The sequence below is a fragment of the Pagrus major genome, chromosome 21, assembly GCF_040436345.1.
Source record: "Pagrus major chromosome 21, Pma_NU_1.0".
NCBI classification, from domain to species: Eukaryota; Metazoa; Chordata; class Actinopteri; order Spariformes; family Sparidae; genus Pagrus; species Pagrus major.
Window position 1 is genome coordinate 7,429,935 of NC_133235.1, and position 20,759 is coordinate 7,450,693.

The window sequence follows — 20,759 nt, forward strand, 5'->3', positions numbered from 1 at the left end:
TATAATTAACTACTGTGTCCGTGTCACATTTGATATCCTGAAGTATAATCATAATCCTATAATTCTCTCAGGGGGATTTAATTTATTGTGATGTTTTAATATTATTGTCATCATCAAATATAGGAAGTTGATCACAACATCCAACAAAACTAATGTGATGCCCTTCATTTATTTTTTATTTAATGCAACATTTTGATCACATTCCGCAGAAGTACTGTTTTGTTTTTTTGTTTTTTTAAATTTTGCAATGGCAGTTGCTGTTGTTGTATATCCTGAGTTTCAGACAAGAATTTCAGTGTAATGAGGCGGAATTATTTTACACTCACATGGCCAAAATAATAATAAAAAAAACTGAACATGGATAAAAGTTTGGTGTAAGTCTTAAAATATTATGCTAGCCTCGACAATGAGTAACAAGAAAAAAAGTGACATACGATGCAAAATACTTCACTAGAGCACTTAATTAACATTACTGAATGCAGTAATAAACATTAACATTAGCAGTTAATTAACAGTTAATTGATATGTCAAGTAATCACTTACTAATGTTGTTCATGTTAACTAGGGTTTCAATTCATTCATTATTTAATAGTTCATGAAGCTGCTATTAACATTAATACAGTAATAAGCATCAAGCAACCATTTAAAATGTCTCTTGTTAACATTAATTAAGGGCTTACATGTTAATTAAGGTAACCACTAATGACAGTATGTTTTTATAAGGGTTTATTTAAGGTAATGATCTTTGTAAACTATTAAACAGGGTTGGAAGGGTTACTTTAAAAATGTATTCTGATACAGTTACTAATTACATATGAAAAAAATGTAGTCAGTAATGTTATCCAAGTATCACAGTATTGAAGTAATGTAACTTGATTACTTTTTCGTTACTTTTGGATGGCCTCGATACCAAACATAAGCAAAGAAAGACAAGAGAAGTGAAATAATGATGACTTTTATTTAATCTTTCATCTTTTATTTAATACACACTTGTGTATTTGGTGTCACTCAAAACCAGACTGATGCTGTGTGAGACTTGTGCAGTGATGTCATGTGTGCGCATGTGCATGGTTACAGACTAGTAAATCATACTTAATTTAAAATTGTAATCCTGTTAGTAATCCACTTTTTTACTGAATGTATGTCTTATCTAATTACATTTTTTCCCCCTGTGACTTTACCAGAATACAGTTATCTTTTTTGTTTCCTTATTATGTTATCCCGTTAAATGTATTACATTACTACCCAAGCCTGCAATTCAATAATACAACATGGACATCAGTAAATGATAACTGGACACATTATTTGACTGTTAATTAATTAATGCGTTACTGCATTAACTAATGTGTTTTTTTATATTTTATAATTAAGGGTTACCCAGTTTTCTTGTATTTTACCTGCCTCTTTGTCGTCTCAATTTGGTGTATTGAATTCCTTGTCTGTGAAAAAATAATCTGAACTAAAAGGCCCAATTCAGTTCCATAAATGCAGAACAAGAACATAGATAGATAGATAGATAGATAGATAGATAGATAGATAGATAGATAGATAGATAGATAGACAACTTTATTAATCCCAGAGGGGAAATTAGGTTACCATGGCAGCTGGTACATTCATGTACAGATACAATCAGAATCCAAGGGCAAATATAGTTTTCTGGTTACTAGATACTGGGCTGAATTTGTCCAGAAAAAAATGCTATTTGTTCAGCTGGCTTAAAATCACATAGGCTAACAAAAAACAAATGAACAACTGTGGTATTTGATATTTCCATCAGCGCAGTTAAACTCCTTCTCGCTAGGGGGCGGTATTTGAAGGCCGGGATCACACTGGGTACCTGGGTAATCGAGGAAACTCAAGAGATTCCTCTCTTCCTCTCCGTAGCTAACAGTAGCTAGCCGGCTAATCTCCTGCACAACGCAGTTGTGGTTGTTACTTTGTCCGTTTCAATGCTCATGTCTTTTTGTCCTTTATATCACAGTGTTTTTCTAACACGCCGTCAGTGACAAAAGTGAGGCAGACACCAACGGACAAGTTTAAATACGCTGGATGTTTGACCACTGTTGCTTTCTCCCAGGATGCTAGCTACAAGCAAGCCAGCTAGCTAGCCAACCCGCTAAAGTAGCCAAATAGCAGCACTGTCCGGATGCTTTGAACAGCAACGCAGCGGATTTCGGGGAGTTTCTAGTCGGCCTTGCATGATGTCAAGCAACCGGCCACAGCAAAACGCTGCTGGGGCGAGTTCAGTGCCTGGCACAAGTAGCAGCAGCACGGCATCCACTGGGAACTCAAACGGTGGCGGTGGAAGCAACGCCGTCACAAGTAATGGTAACAATTCTGGAAATGTTGTTCCCTCCCGGACCTTTGCAGCCGGTGAGGGCGGCTTGTCGGTGCCAACTTTGGCCGCCGTGCCGTCGTCCCGGGGCGGGTTCGCTTCTCTGAGCAGACCGTCTGCGTCCTCGGGCAGCAGAAAGAGATCCCTCCATCAAACACCCCTTTACAACGGCCTCCTGAATTCATACGAAGATAAAAGCAACGATTTTGTCTGGTTAGTTTTCTCAGCTTTTCTGTGGGTTGTAGTTGCAGAGCATTAAAAGCTTACTGTGAGTGTTTCAAAGGTTTAAAAAGTAGAATTTTGACATGTACTTAACACAACTTTTGTCTACTTTTCCAGTCCCATCTGCTTCGAAATGATAGAAGAGGTACACATGACAAAGTGTGGGCACAGTTTTTGGTAAGTGTTGAGTTGTAGCTCAGGCAGTGGGATCGTTGTTCCACAGAGATCAGTGACACATGTTCCATCGAGGAGCTGTTCAGACATCCAGTAGAGGAAAATATAGAAACAGAATTAATGTTGCTCTCATACAAGATAGTCAGAAATAACAAAAAATTGTGTTGAATGTCAGACTTTTGCCATCGAAAAATAATGGTTCACATTTCGTGTATTAATAATTCTTACAGGTAGGCACAGACAACCGTCTTCTCCACCTGTCAAACACTTCACCTAAATCCTAGCCAACACCACTCTGTCGCCCTTGTTCATACCTTCATAGTATTTGGACTGAAAACAGGCCTGAATAATCAGACTGTGTGTACATGTGGGTGGAGTGGCTCCCAGTAAGGGCTGTGTGACCAAAATCTAATTTCCGATATAATTAATTTCATATCCAGATAGCAATACATTAGCGCTGCAAGGATTGACTGATTAGTTGTCAACTGTTAAATTGAGTAATTTTTTAGAAAAAATGTCATTCTCTGACTCCAGCGGCACAAATGTGAATATTTTCTGGTTTCTTTACTACTCTATGACAGTAAACTGAATATGTTCGGGTTGTGGACAAAACAAGACATCTCAGGACGTCATCTTGCCTACGATACAAATCACGATATAGCACATTTTCTGCTCCTTGTTTTGTCTTGGCTGGTTGGAGTTCTTCTGATTGGAGTTACTCCATTCTGTGGCACATTCACTTTCCTCCATGTTTGTTGCCTTAATGCAAATTTCCTGTTGCATCCATGCTGTGCGGAAGAATGCAAAGTGTCATCCAATGACAAAATATATTGCCATAAAAATTGTGACACAGTGAAATAAACAAAAGCGCATGACATGAAATGATAGGCGTCTTTCTAGTATAACGTGTGCCAATATTGTTATATCACACAGTAGAACTACCGTCAAACACGAAAGTTGTATTTGCACATACTGAAATAATTTCAACATAATGCTCAAACATTTACTGAAAATATCTCTTAAAGCATCATGTGAATAGAGGAGTCAAACCTCTCTGTGCTTGGTTGCAGTTACATATGGCTTAACTTAATTACTAGTAACTCACACTGTAACAGGGTTCTTTTGTCCTCTTTTCCTTTTACTGTTCCAGTAATTTCCACAGTATTAAGTTGTTTCTCCGTCCTGCAGTTTCAAGTGTATCCGCCAGAGTCTGGAGGACAGCAACAGATGTCCCAAGTGCAACTATATTGTCGATAACGTGGATCAGCTTTACCCAAACTTTCTTGGTGAGTATTTTAAATCCGAGGTTTTCTTATGTCTGAAGTGTGTCTGTATTCTTTTCTGCTGTCACTGATGATCACAAGACAAATCTGAAATGGAAGTGTTGTCCCAGAATGGGTCATGTGAATTTACAAATTTGCAGGTCAAGACACAGTTTTTTCATAGCACATATCCACTGTCCTGTACAACAGTGTGGTCTCAGAATGAAATCATTTTTTTGAAACCTATGCAGTGTTTGTAAAAGGAAAATTCTTTTTTTTAATTGATTTATATTTTTTTACATTAGTTTAAAATTTAGTTAGATTAAAATAAGGTTTATGTTCTCACACCCTGAACACTGACAGACTCCAATCAGAGTTCACTTATAAAATGCAATGAAAGCACACTGTATGTGTTTCTTAAAGTACGTAACCCAGCCATCACGTTAATGAAACTGCTTGTGATGTCATTGCTGTCTCTGTTTTATTTACCACAATGAAACTGGCTTTACTATTCAAGTCGCTCTGTTGTTGTGTTTCTTTCGTACTTACAAAACTTTTCTTCCTTTCTCATTTACCTTTTCCCTTCCCAACCACCTACTCCACACCGCCACCACATGTTCCAGTAAATGAACTGATCCTCAAACAGAAACAAAGGTCAGAGGAGAAGAGACTAAAACTAGATCATCCTGTAAGTACAACACACACGTAATATAACTAAATCATTTGAAAGTTGTATATTATTTTTGTCGTTCTCAGTTTGGCCTGTTCAAGGCGGGACAGTTGTACATCTATTCGCCTCAACATTCTGTGTGAAAGGTACGAAGGCGGAAGGTGGGGGGGTGATTGTTAATCCCTCCAGCGTAGGTAGTAACAAAGCCGAATCGACATCTGTGTAAAAACAGTGAGCCAGCAAAGCCAAAGGACGAGACAGGTGTGACGTTTTAACAACGTGTAATGTGAGCGTTACAATTTTTATTCTAAATCTAAAATCAGTTGAAATGACTTTTCAATTTCGAACATCAAAATCAAAAGCAGGATGGGAGATTTATTTTTCTCTCCACCCCCACCGTCTTGCGAGTGTCCAAAGACAACAAAACGCTTTAAAGACGACACTTCCTGGTAGCTGCAGCTGCACTTCCAGATTCTTACCGTGTATGCACGAAGATGATCAACTGACTGGTACTGGAGCAAACTCCGTCAGCACTGGAGATTTGGGCTCTATTTTTCATTTTCAGAGATCCTTTATTGATTTGTTTGGGAAGAGGGTTTACTCAAGACAGATCTGTGGAACTGGACTTTCTAACAAACTGAACTTCTATCTTTTATTATTTGTTGATTAATCCCCAAACGTTGGTATTTTTTTTGTTGAACTCTGGAATCAAATATTTAATAATTCGAATATTAATTGAACTTCCCTAACCCTGACCTGCAAAAAGCCGCCATGATAAAGTCAAGCTGTTGTAAAATACCCCTATCTTTTTATAGAAGGATTAGACAGCATAAAACTAATGATCTGTTGTTTTTTTTTTTACATATGCAGATGGACTAGCCCAATGTAAGCAAAGCTGTCAGGAGCTGAAAAAAAAGTTTAACTTGAATCATACCCTAAAATTGAAATTCCAATCAAAAAGGACATTTGGAGAATCGTGACACCACTAATGTATTATGTGTGTGATGCACCACCGGGAGATTTAAGACAACAAGGATCAAGTAGCTGTTTACCCTTTGGGGGGAGGATGAGATCAACTGCTACTGTATATAACAGGATGGTAATTGTTGTTACAATGTTATGCCAAGGTTTAGAAAAAACAAAGCTGCCGTAAAGGAGGGTTGCTGTTATGACGGTATTGCACAGTCTTTGTGTAAGAAGGGCTACTGTTAGAAAAGTAGGTTGCTCATAGGGATATGACAAAGTGGGGGTTTCCACACTTGTAACTGATGGGTGTCTCTGTCCCCCAGAATGGGTCCAGGTGGCAGTTGTTCCAGGATGCGTTGAATCCTGACCAGGAGAACTTGGACCTGGCCAATGTTAATCTGATGCTGGAGCTCCTGGTCCAGAAGAAGAAGCAGCTGGAGGCGGTAAGTTAGGGCCAGAGGATGGTCAGACATGCATCTCTTCTTTTACGTCAACCAGTTCTTTTGTTTACATCTGCTTTTTGGCTGCTTAGATTCACACAGGGCTGGACAATATTTCAGGGTAAAAAAGTATACTGCGGGTTATTTGAGTCACGGGTGACTCACAACCTGTTATTCGATGTTAATGGAGGATGTTATGTGGTCGCTTACCAAATGCATGATTCACACAGATTAATTTAGGTTAGCAATACCTGACAGTTTGACTATAAAAGGACTTTGATGAAGTGACCACATAATTATGACAGATTAATGCTAGTAGGTTACACTGATAAATGGGCGGCACAGTACCTGCATGTCTTGAAAACATTGAATTCAGTTCTCTCAAGAAAGACCTTTAGAGCGTATTAAAAAGTCTTACATTTCTTGAGGGTTTTTTGCTTGCTGTAAACAGTCTCAATAGTGCTGCACACTGGAGGTTGTTGAGTCCTTTTAGTGGGTTCCTGAGGAAAGAAGCTGCTCTGTAGTCTGTTGGTACAGCACTAAAACATCATCACTCATCACCATGCATCCTGCAAGCAGCTCTGTTTAAAAAAAGTTAAATACTGTTAAAAGTATGCCACATCTCTTTTGTCCAGAGGGGCTGCCAGAATCGGCAAAAAATGAAACTTCTTTGTAGCTGCTTTAATTAATAATTGTAGGCTTCACTGTCCCTGATAGTTCTCAGGGACGATAAAGGTCTTAAAAAGGTCTGAAAAAGTCTTAAATTTAATTTGGTGAACACTGCAGAGTCCCTGCAATCAGTGGTTAGATCCGTCTCCTCACATCAGGAAGGTCCTCTGTTTAATCAGTTTGCATTCCCCCTGCAACTCTGCAGAGGATACATTTTGGACCACAGCCAATCATCTTGACAACAAGAAATGAGAATATATTGAATTATATAAAAGATGGAATACATGTTTAAGTGTCTCAACATTTATTTTGAAAGGACAACAAAATAAAAATCAGAATTACATCATAATAGTTTAATACAATGGGAGGAGGTGGTTAAGAAGTTGCTCAGAAATATGTTGCTATTCTGATTACTCTAATCATCAATGTTTTGTGTACAGATCGTCCTATGAATGTGGTCCTATTTGGGAGGGTTCAAAATGAGCATTGACATTTCAGGGGATTACCTCTTCCATCCTTGTCCAATGTTACATACTGTATGTAGTACCCACTTTTCTGCAAGGAGATGCTTCAGGCAGTGTTGAAAGAGTCCAGAGTTGTTGAGTCATATGAATGGTATTCTTCAGTACTGGTTGACACGGTCATTGTGGTAGAGGGTATGTGTGTTTCCTGGATTGCACAGACACTTGGTGAATAAATGCAGTAAAAGCTGTTATACACCACTGTTTGAATAGTCTGGAACATCCCCTTTTTTCTTGTTTTTGACAGTTCATGTGACACGAAAACAAGTCATAGGAAAAGAGAAGTAGGAGCCGCAACCTATCCTGTTGACTTGTGTTGTGACACATCAGCACAACAGACAGCATGTTTTAAAATCCTAACCAGTTCTGAAGTTGAGTTTCCCCACATGTGAGGAGAAATTTCACTGTCTGCTTTTGAATTGCCTACACTCTAAAAGAAAAGAAAGGAACAGTGCATTGTTCACATTGTTGAGATTGCCTTCCAGAGGGAGCTACACCTTTAGCTCTCTCTCTGTGCAGCACATGCTTATCTTTATTTCTGTGTCATGCGCACACCCAAACATAGGCAGGGTGTCTCTGTCTGGCTGTCTTATAAACATAAACACACTAGCGAGACCTATTGCACATTTATTGGTAACTGTGTATTTGTCTGTCGATAAGTAACGAGAAATTGTAAAACACAGCTCTAACACACACTCGCTCCCAGTCTCACCTGGTACAAGTTCTCCTCAACTCTTCTGTGTGTGTGTGTTCATGAGCCTGTAGAGAGTTCTTGACACATTTCACTGACCTTTTCCATTCCTTTTGGCTGCTCTAGCCTGTCATGGCTGCCATGTCAAACTCTATTTCTCATGTTGATTTGTTTTGCAATGCAATTCAGAGAGCAGTGACATAAAAGCAGAGCTGCACACCTTTTTTGCAAACAGGGGCAAAATGATCACAGCCCTGTTGAACTATTTGCCTGCAGATCAGGAGAGTTCATATTGAACCTGTAATCTATTGTTAGGACCTGAGCCACCAACCCAAAGCATCGGATGACAACCTGAGAATGAGACTCAAAAATCAACCATTTTTCTTCTTTTTCTTCAGAACTTTAATGCACACACACTTTTTTCACAGTGGATGAGGCTTGTCGTTAATTAAGGCGCAGCGTGCACAACGTGTTACAGCGGGACAAAACGAGGTGCACTTTCAAGCTTTTACAAAACAACAGCATAAGTAGGCCTATATTATTAAGGAGAGGTTGCATCACAGTCAGTGCGTTTATAGGAGGCATCTAATACCAGGGAACCTCTCTCTCTCTCGCTGTCTCTCACTCTTTCCTTCTCTCTCTCTCTGCAGAGCATGTACAGATGTCAGTAGACAGGAGGGTTAGAGTGTTAAATGCATAATAATCATAAGGTAATGTTCTATCATGAACCAACTGTCTGCTGTTAACCATGATCAAACCTGAGATTCTTCACTTTGTTCTGTCACTGTCACAGATATTGATATTATATTTACCATGCCATGTGCCTACTGTCCATTGCAATAGCCAAATCTACACCTGTGCTGTCAGACAATCTTATTTAGGACAGATGTCAATTGATAATAGATCTTTAATCAGCGATCTCAAAGGTACTGCCAAAAGCAGCCTACTTTTATATTCTGCAGGATTCTCATTTTTACATCAGATCAAATGTAAGATGTCAGATTTATGATCCATGCTCCTCTTTATTCTTTCCATATTTCCTTTAGTGAATGTGAATTCTGATTCTGAATTGTTCATCCAGCCACCTGGCTTCAGTTGCTGCTTTTATTTCTTTCTCAAGACACATTCTTGATACGTTTCTTTTCATGTTTGTTCTTATTTGAGCCAACTTATTTGCCTCTGTGCATATTTTATTTTTTATTTGATCATTCATTTCACCTCATCAGTTCGATCATTGGAAGTTTTAGATCTACATGTAGAGATTGTATTTGGTGGATGCATCAAATTCACCCTATCTAAGGGAATTTAATCATTACTGATGTAAAGGATCAGAAAACATCTTACATGTTAGTTGTCTACTCTTAGTCACTGTGTTAAACAACTCATCAATATATTTGTGAGCGATAACGGGTTCAACACCTAAAGGCACAATCCTTGATGGAAATATCTGCAGTGTCTGTATCCTACCTTCTCTGGTGTTTGTATTAGTTTAGACCGCATAAAGAAATGGTCAAATGAGAGCATCAGCTCAAAATATGACTCGACTTCCTGCTTTTGGTTCATTTTGTTATGCAAGACATTCGAAGCATGAGAAACTTCTAACCACAGTTGTCAAAAGTCATCTTCCAACACCCATAAACCCCTGGGTTTGGGATTGTTTCCTGCAGTTGAATTGAATAACATGCTTGCTCCTAATAATCTGCGCCTCATTATCATAATTATTTTCTTCACAACAGCACTCAAGTTTGAGTGGAAATACTAGGATTGGAAAAAGTACTAGAATATTTACTGTAATTTAACTTTAAAGAAATTGTATTCATGTAAAGGTAAAATGACTTGTGTCAAAGTGACAGATAAAAGTAAAAGAGCTTTAGACACCATAGTGGGTGCGACGGGCATCAAAATGCTACTTTAATTCAATAGTCTGACACATTACCAGCAGAATAAAGCATCACCAAGGTAGACAATACAAAGATAGATGATATAAACTGCAAAGCTGCTGCAGCCACAAATACTCATACACATTAAAGCAAAAAGAAAACCTGTACAGTTTTTTTTTGTACACAGTGTAGTGCACTCACAGTGGTACGCTGGCCTCACAGCGGCTGTTTGGCTCTGGAGAATGTGTTGCAGCTGTCAGTGAATTCGCTGACGTGTTCACCTGTCTGAATGGCCTCCTGTGAGCCGTGCACTCAATGCACTCCTCTACCAATTTTTTCGGGGTTAACCTTCATTGCTCATTTATTCTCATTGTATGGGAATAGAATCAGGCACAATGTCCGATAGCCTGGTCCAGCCAAGGTGGGACCAAAACCCTGCACGCTCCTTTACATTCAACCACTGAACATATACATTTAGAACATGAATCTGTAATAAATACATAAATAAATACAGTAATAAATCATGACTTTTAAAATGACTTGTACATATTTTTACTCTTCTTATTGAAAATGCACACTGATGAATATGATGCAGCAGAGCTTCAGTGTGCAACATGTTTTGTTTTTCCCACTGGCACCTAAAGACGTTTGTTATACGATCTTATTGTCTCTGTAGAGAATGATGGAAGAGGTAAAAATAAACGTTTAATGTCCGTTCTCTCTCTCCAATAGGAGTCCCAAGCAGCTCACAGACAGATACTCATGGAATTCCTTAAAGAAGCCAGAAGAAACAAGAGAGAGGTACTGTATTATTTACATTCATAATATTTTAATTATAGTACTGCTGTAGAAGGACTGGTCTGTTCAGAACACAATGCAATTGTCAAGAATATGTAAAAATGTAAAATATCTACGTATTGGGAGGAAACTGAACTTTGATCAAATATAATACATTAGTGCAAAAATGGAGAAGGTTTTAAGTTTTTATGAATGTGTAAAAGAAATAGAAAATGTATCTGTGTTTGTGGCTCTGTCAACAGCAACTGGAGCAGCTGCAGAAAGAGCTCAACTTTCTTGAAGAGGATATTAAGCGTGTTGAGGTAAAGTAACAGAGAACCTATTATTTGTTACCGAACAGTCATTCACAGTATGCCCTAAAGGTTAAGAGGAGCAGTACACAGGATTATGAAATCATATTATATTGTCAAACTGCGATCAGCATCACAGCTTGAGATAGAAAAACATGTTATTTCTGTGTAATTTTCCAGGAAATGAGCGGGCTGTACTCTCCCATAATGGAGGCAGAGTGTACAGTGCCGAATGTTGAGGCTCCCTCACCAGCACCCAGGTACATCTCACTTCTAAGCTTTACCCAATTATATATATTTACAGCAAATGAGTCCATCATCATTATAGTACAGCCAACTACACTCTTCTTTGTTTGCCTAAAAAAATCATTCTCAGCTCAGATGATCCTTCCTGATACTTTGTGTTTTGTTCTGTAATTACTTCTATCTTTATGAGCAGCTACATAGCGTACAGTATATATAGTCAAGATGTTATGGGCTCCTTTATTACTGTATTGTGTGCCTAATATGTCTGTTTGTTTGTTGAGTAGCTGCAGTAGTATTATTGACCCACCAGACTACAGCCAGCCTCCAGGATTTGGCGGAACAACCCAGGTAAGTCAGAGAAACATACATGCTGTTTGGCTGATTGGCTTTAAATGTCACATATTGTAGGAAGGAAAATTTCCATGTCTTTGTTGATTATGAAGCAGGTTTCATAATCTCAATACTGAGAAAGTATCAAAATGCTCAGTCTATGAAGAAAAGCACACAACCTGTATTCTGTAACTGTGCCTTTAAACAAGCCGTCAGGACTTTCATACGGTTGTGATGTCACAACTATACAGTCACTGTCCTCAGCAATGCCCCCAGCACAGCTTTGCTTGCAAAAACCCCATTATCTCATAGACACCCAAAGTTAAAATACGAACTTCAAAATTAGCATAATATGGGACCTTTTTAAAGCTTTTTCTAAATTTCTAACCCTCATTGAAAGTCAAATCTGTTCTTTCTATTATCTTGTTGGATTTTACTTGACTTGTAATCTTTAACTTTATGCTTACACATGTCTTGTTATACTTTTTATGATATGAATGCTGGCTACTGGTTTTACCTCTGAAGGAATATGTGAAAAAGTCTCTCAACTGTTACAAAAAACATTGTACACAAGTTCTCACAAGTTTTTGAAAGATACTGTAGTGGTCAGAATGGATAGTAGACTGAGGACCTGTCAAGTTTAGGCGTATATTTTATTTCAATGCTCACACAAAAGAATCAAGCAATAAATGTCAGAATGGCTTTAGCGCAGGCTTGATTGTACTCTGAAACACTTGGAATTGTTTTTCCAGGGCAAAAGACAGACCTGGTACAACAGCACCCTGGCGTCAAGGAGGAAGCGGTTGACGGCTCATTTTGAGGATCTGGAGCAGTGCTACTTCTCCAACAAAATGTCCCGCATCACAGGTGCTAATCCTGAAGAGACAGTACAACAGTAATTTGTCTAGAACATCTGTAGTCTGCTAAGTATCTGCTGCTCTTATTCTGTATACCATTGGAGAAACCAGACTACAGTTGCATGAAGGAAGCACATGAGATAAGGCTTCAGTTCTTAGAAGTGGATATTCACCTGAGAGGATGGATGGATGGGTGGTAGTGTCTGCCTCACCCCAGTGTTATTACTATTTATGATTTCATAAAATGAAAACCAATGCTACCACATAGTTCACTGACTGCTATGTTAGAGTGGGTGTTTCTGATGAAAAGTCTCAGCTCTCAGCTTGAAAAAAGATATAGTTTGACTTTGTGCTGCAAGACAAGCCAGAAGAAATTCAACACAGTGGCACAAAGAACAAAGTTTTTTTGTTATACATTATATTAATGTGATAATAATTTATTGCTGTTTAAATATGACATGAAGCTCCTGCAACATTCAGTATGGTGATAGTTCCCCTCTTTTTTCCCACAACACAGTGTGTTGTCCTTGTGAGCAGTATTTTAACAGTGTGTTTGTTGTGTTCAGATGAAGGCAGGAACCTGAACCAGCTGGATGACTTTATGGAGTGTCTGTCTAAGTTCACCCGTTACAACTCTGTGCGGCCGCTCGCCACCCTCTCATACGCCAGTGACCTCTATAACGGCTCCAGTATTGTCTCCAGGTACAAAACAGAAAACATTTAACTTGTATATTTCTCTTCTACATTTTGTGGCACTGATCATTGAAGGCTCAGTGTGTAATTATTAACATTTTGGATACATTTGTCTGGCTTCATGATGTTTTCTGTTTCTATTTATCGTAACGAGCACAAATAGATTTTATATCAGTAATATCTTTATCGACCAACTCACTGTTCTCACCTGTGTTTCAGTATTGAGTTTGACCGTGACTGTGATTACTTCGCCATTGCTGGTGTGACCAAGAAGATCAAGGTGTTTGAGTATGGCACAGTGATCCAGGATGCAGTGGACATTCACTACCCTGTTAATGAAATGACCTGCAATTCCAAAATCAGGTAGGAAAGATGAGAGGAGCAGGCATCTTGGCATGTAAACATCTTTCAGGTCCCACAATGCGGTGTTGGCAGCGGCTCTGATCTCATTGTAACCCAGATACTGGTTTCATCATTTGCAAAATTCGATTTACTTTTATACTTTAAGATTTCCTCTTTTACCATGGTACAGTAGAAGAAGTGCTCATATATTGGGTAAAAGAAGCAGTACGGGGCTAGGGGTGGGCCATATATATCGTTTGCGATAATATCGTCATTGTTGTTTTGACGATGTGCAAATTTCCGTTATCGAGTATTTAAATTACTTCGCCAAACATATTGAAACGTACGCGGAAACTCCTCACATCCACTTAATACACGGTGCAGCAACGCTCTCTACAGCATGGCAGGATTCGCCCCACCCCTCGGCCTTTTGCCTTCGACCTCTGAACCCCGTGACGTCTCATAACAACAACAACAATGGCAGACTACATGCTTGTGTTCGTGTTTCTTGCAACTTACTCGCTTTGTAGTCGAGTGTGAGTTGCAGCAGCAGTTCGACCTCATTATCGGTCCACACAAACGATTCTGGTTTCCTTGCTCTAGCCATTTTCGTCTTCTTCTTGTTGTGTTCGGTTTCTCCGTCTACTGTCTGTTTGTTTACAGCGCGCAAGCTTTTTGCGCATGCTCCGTCTCTTCTTCTCCGTTTTTGGTGAATTTCAAGTGCCACCTATAGGACTGGAATATGAACTACAGCGTTTTCAGTCGTTTTCAGTGGATCGGTCTGGACGCAAATATTCTTGAAACGATGCCGAGGAAGACGGAGGAAAAAAAGATTGTTTTCGCTAAAAACGCGTTTGGTGGACACAAGCCCTAACTCAGACAATTCCAATCACATTTTAAAGGATATCGACTGATTATTGTTGTCACCAAAATCCCAAAAAATATCGAGATTATTTTTCGCCCATATCGCCCACCCCTAACCTGCAAGCTCAAGAATAGAAGCTAAAGAAGCAATATTCAGAGAATACAGCAGCATAACCATCCTCAACATTTACCTTTTTATTTTATTTTCTTTAATCAATGTTCAGTTCAGTATACTACCTCTAAAATGTTTGAGACCCGTTTGAAACAAGCAATTTGTTGTACATGTTCATCATTTTATTTATTCAGTGTTTAACAGAAAGCCATTTGGTTGGTTGGTTCTGTTGAATGTTTGTCACCTATTCATTCTGACAATAAATAATTGTATTTTATAAACTATAATTAACCTTCTGGTTTGTTTTGGGTTCTGTCCTAAGGAAAATACTCTTAAAACAATCAATTCAACATTATTATTGTTAAATATACTGTATATCGTGATAATTATCGACATCGATCAATATAAAAAAACATATCGTGATAACAGTTTTGGCCATATCGCCCAGCCCTATACGGGGCTGTAAAAAAACTCTGTGACAAAACAATCCTACATTCAAGATTTTACTTAACTTATTAAGAATGAGACCAGCTGTAAACTTCAGTTTTAAAATTTAAAGTGATCCCAAACTTTTTTGTTGTAGCTGTATCAGCTGGAGCAGCTATCACAAGAACCTTCTGGCCAGCAGTGACTATGAGGGTACCGTCATCCTGTGGGATGGATTCACTGGCCAGAGGTCCAAAGTCTACCAGGTATGATACTTGAGTCTTAAATCATCGTTGTTTCATAATAAGTGGTAATTTTCTGTTGTCTAGTGGAATTATCAAAAACGGTAAATTGCACATTTGACTACATGGACCACTTGGTTTAAACTATCCATTTCTATCAATAATGTCTTCCTCTACTTTATTTTCAGGAACATGAGAAAAGGTGTTGGAGTGTTGACTTCAATCTGATGGACCCCAAGCTCTTAGCCTCCGGTTCTGATGATGCTAAAGGTACGTGCTACGTCTGACAGGTCCTCAGACCTAAATCATCTTCTCCCTTCTGTTACAGCTCCTTTTACATTTAGAGAAATGTTGACGTGTCTGTTTTTGTATTTCAGTGAAATTATGGTCAACCAATCTTGACAACTCAGTGGCCAGCATCGAGGCCAAAGCCAATGTCTGCTGTGTTAAATTCAGTCCAACCTCCAGGTATCATCTGGCCTTTGGCTGTGCAGGTAAGATAAGGAGTGTGCATTAACTGGTCTGGTCTTTTAAAGTCACTGTTGGTAGAGGACAAAGTCATTGATGTTAACTAGAGTAGAAGCAGTTCTCCAGGTTACAGTACAGTATCTGACTCAGGCCTGCCAATCAGCTCAGTTTATTTCGGACATTAGTCAAGTACATAGAGGAAAAAAAGTTGAGAATTTGTCTCATTTCAAAATCACAGAAAAGTCAAAGAACCTTGTTTTTCTCTCAGTGTGATGTATTATCATTGTTGCACTCTGACAGGGTGCACTCACCTCACACCACTGCTGTTCCCCCTCGTAGACTACTAAATTTCTTTCGTGGTCACCCAGACTCTGGTGGTCTAGACGGACTTCTGAAAACTTCATTCATGATTTTCCCAAAGGAGAAGATAAGAATTAGAAATATTCTCTTGTACACAGAAACAATCCTTCTGTCCTAGCAAACACTGGATAATCAGAACTGCACAGACACTCTGTTATCCAGCAGTGAATTGTGCTGGCTTATTTACCCCATTCCCCTTGTCTCTAAGGTCCAAGTCCACTAGGTTTGGGAAAGGAAACCCTTTCTTGACCTTGGAGTTATTGGTTTACTGTCTGGAGTAAAGCTAGGACACTGGGATAAAATCCAGCAGGCGTAGTGTAGCGTTCATTCAAAAACAGACCTGATGGAGTGTGAGAAACACACATTTTAGCAAATGTCAACAAAAGGCTTTGCACCATCATTTCACCTTGGCTGCCTGCCTTGGTGGTTACTGGATCTGATTGACACTGGGAGTTGTTTCCAGTTTTGAAGGACACTTAGCACAGCAGCCTCTCATACAGCAGCCATGAGAACAGTGTTCTGTCATGCCTCTCATCTAAATACATACCGTCTTTTTTTGCTTGCAGACCACTGTGTCCACTACTATGATCTACGCAACACTAAGCAGCCAATCATGGTGTTCAAAGGTCACAGGAAGGCCGTGTCCTACGCCAAGTTTGTCAACGGCGAGGAAATTGTTTCTGCGTAAGTCAGTTCAGCCTTTTTTCCGACCACTGTGCTCAAATTATAATTTTAGTAAATACAAGAGTGTCATGACTAACATGTTTTTCCCTAATGTATATTCCTTCTGCAAAGACACTTGAGGGCTTTTCACAGTGCACTTAGCCCAGGGCTAAAAGCATTATTAGAAACCTCTCAAACCCAGGCTAAAGGAGCTGATAGCCCCAGGCTAAGAATGCTTTCACAGAAGGCTTTCACACTGGTCCACGGCACCTTCCAAATTGGGCCAACCCTGACTTTAGCCAAGGGCTTGCTAGCCCTGTTCAGGAGCAGGGTTAGCCCTGAGTGTACGGTGTAAACCCCTGAAAATGGACACAGGGCTAAACCAGTGTGCCAGAGTGAAATGAGGCTAGAATGTTATCATAAGTCATGTATTCCAGCAGACATTTAACCCAGGGCTAGAAGAAGTGCAGTGTGAATCATATTGCTCTGGGCCTAGGTTAACGCTGGGTTAACAATGTGTTATAACAATGAGGTATCCCAGGGTCAGTTCTTAACCTAGGGCTAAGAATATGCAGTGTGAAAAGCCCTTTTTTCACCAGTGTTTATATACTGTGTGCTTGTATTATGATTATGCCTATACCAACTCCTTCACGTAAGCAGTGTTGACAGAACTACATATACTGACACATGTTTTTTTTAATGATTTACAATAAAAAAAATCTGATTTACCTGCTGACAATGATAATCTTCTGCTACAGATTAGTGAAAAGCTGTTTTACCAAGTCATGTTACTAAATCCATTGCAGTTCTTGAACCATTATGTATTTACACCCTTTAACTGGCAGTTCAACAGACAGTCAGCTGAAGCTGTGGAACGTGAACAAACCTCACTGCCTTCGCTCCTTCAAGGGTCACATCAACGAGAAGAACTTTGTAGGCCTGGCTTCCAATGGAGACTATGTTGCCTGTGGTAAGGACCGATTGTAAAGAAAAGTCTTTTCTGACCATGTTGGAAATGAATCTGTTACGCAGAATTAATTTGCTCAGCAACCAGGGGTTTTCATATTCATCCCCCGAGGAAGCACCCAGCTCCCTGTAACGATACATGCACCAATCTAAAAATGATTGGAATTTAATAAAACATCACCTATTATGTTTTGTGTGCTTGTGCAGGCAGTGAAAACAACTCCCTGTACCTATACTACAAAGGACTTTCCAAGACACTGTTAACATTCAAGTTTGACACAGTGAAGAGCGTCCTGGACAAGGACAAGAAGGAGGACGACACCAATGAGTTTGTCAGCGCTGTCTGCTGGAGAGCACTGCCTGATGGAGTAAGTTCACCTCATTATTATACTGCTGTTGTGTTATTCATTTTACATATGCTGCACTGGAAAGTAGCTCACACAAACAGGTTTATTGTTGCTGTCTGTTCTTGCTAGAGGCTTGTCCTGTAGGTGATTAAAGTATCTCATGCCATGTTGTGTTTTATTAATGATGCTTTGTTTTTCAGGAGTCCAATGTACTGATTGCTGCAAACAGTCAAGGAACAATCAAGGTTTGTGTTTTGAAACTACATAAAACATGCTAACAACCGCAGGCCAACTGCATTAGGTGCTGTCGAGGTATCATGCCTAGTAAGAGGTAGCAACTATTTTGATAACACAATGGTAAACATTTTTGTTTGAAAAATGACTGGAACGATAATGCCATTTAATTTTCTATTAATCTTTTCAGATGTAATAAAATGGCAAACTGCAAGCCAAAAGTTATGTCTTTTGATATATGTTAGTGGCGAAAAGAAATAGAAAATAGTCAAAAGATGCCATTCATCTTTGTTGTTCAGGGAAGTCTCAGTGGAAGAAATTTGGAAACCTCTTTGAAATTACTCTTTTATATTGTCTCAAAATGTCTTACTTTATCTGACCTATAGGCTTACACTGTATGGCCTAAAACAGCCGGAGTTATTATATAGAAGTTCCTCAGTGGTTTTAGGACTTAAGTGTCAACACGACTACATAGTAGTCTTTTCAATTTCAATTTCTGAATATTTGAAACTGTTTCAGTGCTCATTTTTCACAAACAATACAACCAGACCTGCTGCACTTGCTCGCTCTTTTTTCTCTCTGACAGCAAGTTCACACACACACACACACACACACACACACACACACACACACACACACACACACACACACACACACACACACACACACACACACTGCTGCAGTGCCCACCTCCGTCCACTCTCTTGACTCTAGTGAGAAGTAAATTGTCTTAGATGCTGTTGTGCTTAACACAGAATACACATGCCTTGTTTTATTTGTCTTTTTGAAAAAAATCTAAATCTTAGGCCAATCAGTTTTTCAATGGTATTGAGTTTCAATATTTTTCAAGGTAGTGTATCAAAGTTAGAAATTCCAGTTTCATGACAACACTGTGTCAATAAGTCTGCATTATTGGACTTAAAATGTCCTTCCATGTAGCATAAAAAAACTTTAAAACTGGCCTTTTATACTATAATACAGATACAGCTTTTGTTGTCACATAGCGAAGCGGTGACTGCACTAATCTTGATATAACTGTGACAGTGAGCTACATATAACACAGGCGCTCTGTTTTCTCTCCATACAGGTACTTGAGCTCGTCTGAAGGCCCACCACATCTTCAGTGTGCGATAGTGCCACCATCAGCCTCTCTTTGTTTGATAGAGGATCAGTGTAATGCAGGCAGAGCCCAGGCTGCCTGCTGAACTGGGATACCCGGGGAGAGCTGAAATAAACTGAAGCTGTCTTATTTTAATGAGCTACAAATTTCAGATGGCAGTAAAGACTTTGGAGCAGTGCATCAGTATAGCAGGAGAAGATGCGCTGTCATATTACTGCAGAAAACCAAGGACCTGGCTTGGGCACAAATGGAACAAAAGACTTCAGAAAGCATTTTTGTTTCTTTTCAGTACAGTTATATCGGCTACAATAGAACACCTCTTTATGGTTTTAGGTCAAATCAAAACTTGTACCTGTTTTAATTAAGCTCTCGAGGGTACATCCAGCCAAACGCTACTAGTGTGATGCATTTTCCCTTTTAAAGGCCAAAGCACAAGACTAGATGACATGCAAAAATTGTCTTCACAAGAAGCTTTTAACCCCTCCCCCCCTCATTGTTTGTCACTGTTTTCCCCTTTTATGTGTAGTTTTTGTGTTTTTTCAGATTGAGAGAAACCAGTTTTAATAAATATGACTTGAATTTCATTTTGTCAAGCGTATCGTCAGTTCATTTTCTGGCTTCAGAGTGTAGAATGTGAGGTAGTGTATGGAAATCATGGAAGACCAATGGATTATAGGAATGTTGAGAAACACTTTCTGTTACTGTCAGAACAAAATGAGATTTGACATGTTTGTCTGTAATCACAGTGAATCTCATGTAACTTAAGGCATTGATCTGCAATGCTACATCTAACTGGATTATTTTTTCACGTATGTGGGCTGTTTGTTGCTTGTTGAAAAATGAGAACCTCACAGAATCAGATTTAGGTCTTTTAAAGTAGCAATGGATATACTCTGCACATACTGTAGGTTCAAACATCTGAACTGAGCTGCATTGTAACTTCAACTGTGGAGCGGTGATCCATGTTGACAACATTGACATCGAGAGGATTTGGTAAACACCGCCAAGACCTACCTATTTTATGATAACTGAGTGAGAGAGAGGTGTTTTGTATTTGTATAACTGAATAAATTATTTCGAAACAATTTTGTCATGTTTGGTGATATTTTTATGGGGAATTTTTGGCATTTCGATTTTCTCGGCTGTGACTGAGCAATGTGTTTACTGTTGGTAATGGGTCTCAAGTGGGGTGTTGGGAGCTTGTGTGAAATGGTAATCTGGTAAATCATCAGTCTCCCAGAACATGTCCGTATGAGCTGAAACACCAGAGAGCCGTTAAATGTCAGCTTGACCTCTGGGCTGTTTAATTTTATGTGTGAGACCTACTACAGCAAGACACTTCCATTGTGGCTCTGCTACACAGGAAAAACAACATGCAGTCTTTGTGAAAGCAAAGGATTAGTGGTCTCAACAGGGAGACAGTTTAATGCAAAAATATTTATAATTTCATAAAGTTTCACAGTGAAACACTGAACAGAATCACAATCAAGGCTTTGTTTTTTTATTGTGCTTGTAGACCTGTTTTTGATTGTGGACGTGTTTACAATAATTTCACTGGAAGTGTTTGGTTC

At 39.1% G+C, this 20,759-nt stretch overlaps 1 protein-coding gene across 1 annotated transcript; it reads left to right on the forward strand.

Moving 5' to 3' along the window:
• Positions 1-1,867: 1,867 nt before the first annotated feature.
• Positions 1,868-20,273, forward strand: cop1 (COP1 E3 ubiquitin ligase). Its single transcript, XM_073491486.1, has 20 exons — positions 1,868-2,548; positions 2,675-2,734; positions 3,920-4,017; positions 4,617-4,681; positions 5,953-6,072; positions 10,563-10,631; positions 10,871-10,930; positions 11,099-11,178; positions 11,449-11,512; positions 12,247-12,361; positions 12,918-13,053; positions 13,264-13,407; positions 14,946-15,054; positions 15,219-15,300; positions 15,408-15,524; positions 16,425-16,542; positions 17,367-17,491; positions 17,695-17,855; positions 18,035-18,079; positions 19,156-20,273. The coding sequence occupies exons 1-20, from the start codon at positions 2,199-2,201 to the stop codon at positions 19,171-19,173; spliced, it is 2,136 nt and encodes a 711-aa protein (XP_073347587.1). The 5' UTR covers positions 1,868-2,198; the 3' UTR covers positions 19,174-20,273.
• The last annotated feature ends 486 nt before the right edge of the window (positions 20,274-20,759 follow it).